Source organism: Neovison vison, chromosome 5 (genome assembly GCF_020171115.1).
Source record: "Neovison vison isolate M4711 chromosome 5, ASM_NN_V1, whole genome shotgun sequence".
Taxonomy (NCBI): Eukaryota; Metazoa; Chordata; class Mammalia; order Carnivora; family Mustelidae; genus Neogale; species Neogale vison.
Window position 1 is genome coordinate 23,896,239 of NC_058095.1, and position 7,101 is coordinate 23,903,339.

A 7,101-nucleotide genomic window follows, 5' to 3' on the forward strand; every position below is an offset into this window, starting at 1 on the left:
TTCGCAAAGAGCACTGCGGATTTGGTTTGTGGAGATGGAAGATGCAGAGAACACAGCTCGTGCCTAAAGGCCTGCTGACCCTGAATGCACCTGGCGGGTAGGCATTGGGTCACCTTGTCTGAGCTGCTATGGGGCCTTTGGCTTCCTTCTTTTGGCCCTGGCCCTGCAGCCACAGGACACAGAGGGGTTCTGAGCCTGGAACTACACTGTCACCACCAGGACACCATGCAGTTATTTTTTTTTAAATAATGGCACTTTTTTAAAAACAATTTTTTAATTATATCACATTAGTCACCATACAGTACATCACTAGTTTTTGATGTAGTACTCCATGCAATCTGGGCCCCCCTTAATCCCCATTCCTGGGCTGAGCCATCCCTCCACGCTGCTCCCCTCTAAAACCCTCAGTTTGTTTCCCAGAGTCCATAGTCTCTCATTCTTCATCTCCCCCTCTGACTACCCCCTCTTCATTCTTTCCTTCATGCTATTCCTTATGTTCCACAAATAAGTGAAACCATATGATAATTGTCTTTCTCTGCTTGACTTATTTCACTCAGCATAATCTTCTCCAGTTCCATCCATATCAATGCAAATGCTGGGTATTCATCCTTTCTGATGACTGAGTAATATTCCATTGTGTATATGAACCACATCTTCTTCATCCATTTGCCTGTTGATGGGCATCTTGGCTCCTTCCACAGTTTGGCTATTGTAGACATTGCTGTTATGAACATTGGGGTACATATGGCCTTTTTCTCACCACATCTGTATCTTTGAGATAAATACCCAGTAGTGCCATTGCTGAGTCATAGGGTAGCTCTATTTTTAGCTCTTTGAGAAACTCTACAGTTTTCCAAAATGGCTGTACCTTTAGCATTTTGAAAACATCTAGCAGTTACACTGGTCTCCCATGTAGAAAACAAATTTCTTTTCATAGGTCATGCTTCCTATTACTAATTAATCAGTCTGCAAAATTGTTTTCTGTACTCAGGACTATGCTAGGTATTTGGAGGACACAGTATGATATTAAAAATGGTTCCTGTCTTTCAGGAGCTTATAATGTAGTGGGGAGAGCAAAAGAGGATGCAGGGAATCCAGAAAAGTTGATGATGGTGTTTTCCTGCTCAGAACACAGTCTGTCAGAGGAGTCACCTAGCAAGGAGAAGCCCTCCCTGAGTGAGAGGCTGTGGCTAAGAGTTCAAGACTGAAGCAGGAAGAGATGACAGAGGGAGGGCCATGCACACCACAGAGGTCTGGATGTGATATGGTGGTCAGAAATCAGTGAAATCCGTGGCTTTTCAGGGTGGAATGACATGGGACAGATATATCTCCAGGGGTTAATCAGGCAGGTGTGGGGAGCAGCTAGTGGGGAAGAGAGTATAGGCCACAGGTCACTGTGGGAGCCCTAGTGGGACTGGATGTCACAGGCCTGAATCAGGAAGCAGTTGTCTGCAGGAGGACAAAGGTGTGGGTAGAAGAGAGTGTTAGGGACTGTTTAGCAGGACCTAATAGGTGACTGGATTTGGAGAATGACTGTAGATCCATTTGATTAGGAAATATTCTTCAGGATTCCATGCTGCCCTCCTCAAGCAATTAATAAGGATGCCAAGTAAAGTCACTCTTCTCAGACTTCCAACTTCTGGGCCAGGAAGTGTCTGAAATGGTTCATAGAAAAAATTCTAGAGATAGCCATGACAGGATATGAAATGGGCTCTTATTCTATTCACTGTTCTTCTCTGGATTGCCTTAGCTTTGCTTTTTTTGTAAAACCCTGGTTTCTAATACTCATTCACTGGTAAACTGCAAACACTATCTCCCTCTATTTTCCTTTCCCTCCTCACCTTTGCTTAGTATCTACACATATTAAACAGAATGCCCATTATATATCAATATATATATATACTGACTGTATTTTGTGTATTGTATATTGTCAATTTAAAAAAATAGCAAAATTGTATTTTGCCAATTAAAAAAAAATTTGCTATTCTGGGTGCTTCTTCTCCTGAAACATGTGATATCCATCCTCAATTTTTGGTGGAGGAGTTGTGAGTCAGCTAGCTCACACACAGACAGGAAAATGTGGTGTTACTCCTAATGGTTACTCAGGATGGAGACCCTGGCTTTGGAAACAAGTATTTGATAATGTTGCTCTGAAGAAGATGCAGGTGGGTCCTAACACTTTATTCCTAGGCTATGTCAAACCTCAATTTAGTTTCACAGTCCTGGGTTTATTTCCTGAAGAAAAATCTTTTAAAAACCTACCCCATTCACCAGTACAAATATATTTTTATCTTAAATGGTGGGTGGAGGATGCAAACATTTTGCTTTTATTAGCATTTTAAACGTTTCAATTAAATACTCATTAAATTTTTTAAAATAGCCGATTTCCGTCCCATTTCCTGTCATGCATTATGCTTTTCTCCTACCTCTCTTTGATCAATCTTCCTCCAGCTTTAGCTTTTCCCCCCAGTCCAAGGTAAATCATATTCTACTCTGGTCCATACTATCTACTTTCTCCCTATCCTTCCAGCCACCCCTGAAGATCCCCACTGCCCACATCCACACCTTCAGCATGAGAAAGTCAGTGGGTGCTCTAGGGGCATGCTGGTGCCCCCTTTCTCATTCAGGTAGTCACTTCCCCATCAACACCCTTTTCAGGGCACCCTGCACATCCGGGTTCCAGAGGCTGTAGATGACCAGGTTCAGCATGGGGCTAAGGATAGTGTTGAGGATCCCAATCCCCTTGTCCTTATCTGAAGCTGACACCGAGCCCAGACACATGTAACTGAAGAAGTCAGTTCCATAAAAGATACAGACTACAGTGAGGTGGGAGCCACATGTGGAAAAGGCCTTCTTCTTCCCCTCCGCTGAACAGATTCATAGCACTGCAGCAGGGACATGGGCATAGGACACTGAGATGAGGATCATGGGGAACACCCCCATGAAAGTGGTCCCCACAAAAAGCAGCTGCCCATTGACATGGGTGCTGGAGCAGGAGAGCTGGAAAAGGGGTGGGAGGTCACAATAGAAGTGATTGACCACATTAGGGCCACAGAAGTCAAGCATAGATATAGCCACTGTGTGAGTCAGAGCGTTGATAAAGAAAATGGTGCAGCAAATGCCCACCAGGGCTCCTTGGACTTCACAGCTCATGCAGGTGCTATAGGTGAGGGGTTGACAGATGGCCAGGTAGCGGTCATAAGCCATGGCTGTCAGGAGGTGACAGTCCACACCAGCCAGGAGATGGAAAAAGAAGAGCTGTGAAATGCAGGCAGCATAGGGGACTCTGCACTGGTGGCCCAGGAGACATGCCAGCATTGGAGGGACAGTTACAGTGATGCATCCGATGTCTAGCAGAGATAGACTCCCCAAGAAGTAGTACATGGGCATGTAGAGTTTGGGCTCCACAAAGATGGCAGCCAGGATACTGAGGTTGCCTCCAACAGTGACTACATAGGCAAAGAGGAAGATAACAAAAAGGATGGGTTGCAGTCTTATGCTTTCTGTCAGGCCAAGAAGGATGAACTCAGTGACACTTGTCCTTTTGCCCCAGGCACCTGGCTCCATAGGCTGCTTCTGATCTCTGCAGTGGGAGAAGACCTGAACCTGCCAAAGGGGGGAGAGAGACACATAGTAGGCACCTAATCTGAGACTACTGGATGTTGGGGATTGTGGCGTGAGCACCTACCAGCCTGGAGCTTGAGTGGTCTCCTGGAGGCCACCATGATGCCAGACATGAACACTTTAACTGCTTTTTCAGGCTCAAAACCAGGGGATGCCAGAGAAGGGACTGGGGCAGAAGAAACTACTCTGTGGTATAAGACATTGGCTACCTCACAACATTTTTAATAGCTATTGAGGTTGTGTTGGTATAGAGTGACTGAATAGTACTTTGACTAGCTCAATTAATAGATGAATGTATGAGGTTCTAGAAAGCAGATTATAGGAGAGTAGCAACAACGTAAAGAAAAGTAGGAGGATGAAATAAAAAAGAGATATGAGAGAGTGAGAAGGAAAGGATCAAGGAGCAGACCAAAATACAGAAATACTCAGAGGCTAAATATGGAAGTCATGAAGGCAATTTAAGAGAGCAAAGACAACATTTTTAAAGTGTAAACTATGGGTATTGTGCTAAGAACTTCATATTAAGTTTCTTATTTAATTTTCACAGGGCTCTATGTGGTAACTGCTATTATATCTATATTATCAGAACACTTAGGTTTTTAAAAGGTTAAATAAGTAGCCCAGTCCTCAAACCCAAGACTGTCTAACTCCTCCAAATCCACAATTTAATTTTGTACAGCCTCTTACAGAACTTGGACATGTTGTTACTGATGTCTTATAAGTGACATTTTGTGTGACAAATAAAGGAAAGATATTTCTAAGTCTTCAGGTCTTGTCATCACCACAATGATTCAAAGAGGTCAGGATCCCATCCACCCATCCATCCACTCTTCTATTCAATAATTGTTTATTTGTTAAGTGAAGTAAGATTCTGCATGTATTTTGGTGGTGGAACTAATAGATTGGGCATGAGGTATGAGAGAAAGAGAAGGTACAGGGATGATTCCAAGATTCTTTGCCTGAGCAACTGAAGTTGCTAATAAGTGATATGGGGAAGACTGATGATTTTTTAGGGGCTGGGGTCAGAGATCAGGAGATTTTCCAAGGGAAAGGAGGGGATTTGAAATCCCAGGGAACATATAGCTAGTTTCCACTCAATTGCACATGGTAGCAGGTTGGTTTTCCCAACAAGTGCCCAGACAACTGAGGAATGAACCCATGATGTCAAAAGTTCTTCAATGTGACTGCATCAATAGCTCTGGAAAGGTAACTATGGGGCCCCTTCAGCTGGACTCTTGCTCTGTTGGGCCACCCTTTGTCCTTGACTGTGCTATTTTCCTTTCTAATTAGAACACTCTTCCATTCCACATCAAAACTCCATCCTTCAAGGCTCAGTCTTGGGACATTGCCCCATCATATCAAGGAAGTCCTCCTCATCCACCCCAGTTTTTAATTGATCTTCCCCTCCTCTGATGAGATAATTAATAACCTGCAAATGGAGAAAGGGGTGGGGAGCTGAACCATTATGAGGTGTAGCTTGCCCAAAATCATACTGGAGGGCTACTTGGAATCAACAGCACAAGACAAAGAATGTAGACTATGCTAATAGGCTACCACAGGAGACTCTACACTACCCCTGGCACCTCCATTCTGTCCTTTCCTTTGAAAACTGTTGGCAATCTTTCGGGCTCAAATTCTGTTGGGCCAATACTGACCCTCTTTTGGAGGAAGAAGACTGCTAGCCTCTCACAGTTTTGTCTCCCTTTCCACAATCTACCTCCCACCTATGACCACCACTGATCCTCACAGTAGGAAGTCAGCCACAAACCTCTCAGACACTGTACACTTGGGTATACTTTTCTATCACAATTTCAGTCTTGGGCAAACTTTAACTCTACCAAGAGCTAGACTCAGACACAGTGCAGAGTGACAATGCCTCCTTTGCCCTAAGCAGGAGATACATGTCTCCTGATTATGCCCTTCCAGAATGCCAGAGGTGCTGAACTCTAGGAAGCAAACTGAGGATTGTTGGTGGGGAGATGGGTGAGGAGATGGGATGACTGGGTGTTGGGCATTAAAGAGAGCACTTGATGTAATGAACACTGGGTGTTATATGCAACTGATGAATCACTGAATTCTGCCTTTGAAGCTAAAAGACAAAGGGGGGGGAAGGGAATACCCCAACACCTGCCACTGCCGGGACAGGCAATTTGTGGATACAGGTTATTTGGTGAGAAGAGAGAAGATATTTGCAGGGATCCCTAGTGTCACCATAGGAAATGTCCTCACAGATGGATTTTCTTAGCTTAATATTAAGCCCAGTCTGGGTTTGAAATCATAGCAGCGACACGGCCTGGTGTCACAAAGCACAGGGGCAAGAGTTCATTCTTGCTCTAAGCAACAGCAATGCCTCTTCATCCTGGATGTATTTGTCCGCTCCCCACTTCTTCAATCATCTCCCACCCTGCCTGTTCATACAAGGGTCAGTTCCCCTCAAGTTCTCTCTCCAATATGCTATATGTAGTTCTTTCTCTCCACGAAGCCATGCACAAACTCTCACTCTCTCTTTCTCTCTCCCCCTCTTCTCCTCTTCTTCTTCCTTCTCTCTCTCTCTCTTTCCCCTCCCCATCCCATTCTTCTGGTTTACAAGAATGACAACTCAGAACAGCTGAAAGAGCTGTGGAGTTGGAGTCCAGGTGCTTATGTTATTTGTGTTATAAACAAGTTTCTAATAGCATTGGGACTTTGAGAAAGGAAAAATGGGGGAAAAAAGAAGGGAGGGATGGAGGGAGAAAAGAAGAAATGAAAAGAAAAATAAAACAGAAATCTAATGTTTCCATAAATGTATACTCTGTTATACATTAGTACATTATATGTTACATTTAAACTTTACAGATAGTCTTGAAGAAAGTTAATCATTTTACAAATGAGAAAGGTGAGGCTCAAAAAATTTAACTCATCAAAGATCACATATGCAAGAGTTTGTTCTGAATGAAGAACTTGTTTTGCCAGCCTTTGTTGGTTCCCAAGTCCCTTGCCATTAACCATCTATCTGTCTGTCCGTCCATCCATCCATCCATCCATCCCTTTTCCCTTCTGTAGTATGAAAGGGGATACTACATTATCTCCAGGTTTACTTAAAGGTGTGAGATTCTATAAATACAGGTTACTCTGCCCTGACCAACCTAAATAGCCTTCTTGGCTCTCCCAGACTCTTCTTTCCCCTATTCTTTACCCCAGTCAGTTCCCTCTGATGTCCCTCTATTTGCAAGTCCTGACCTTCAATCTTTCAGTCACTCAGAGTGGAAAACCTCACCATGATATTTCCCTACCTTTCCTGAATCCAAGCATCCCTTGGTTCTTTGTTCTATCAACAAGGAAAAAGCCATATGAAGATCATAAATGATGTCCATCCCCCCCTTACTCAAGATGGAAGGAAACTAGGAGCTCTGGAACAGTGGAAAATATCATGATGGGGCTTACCTTTCTGTGAGTACTCTGGGTGCTACTCCTGGCTGGGGACTTGTAGAGATGGGG

The 7,101-nt window shown here is 43.8% G+C and overlaps 1 protein-coding gene across 1 annotated transcript; it reads right to left on the bottom strand.

Moving 5' to 3' along the window:
- Nucleotides 1–2,631: 2,631 nt before the first annotated feature.
- Nucleotides 2,632–3,567, bottom strand: LOC122907640 (olfactory receptor 139-like). Its single transcript, XM_044250451.1, is given in 1 exon segment — nt 2,632–3,567. A coding segment is annotated over 1 exon segment (936 nt).
- Between the last annotated feature and the right edge of the window lie 3,534 nt (nt 3,568–7,101).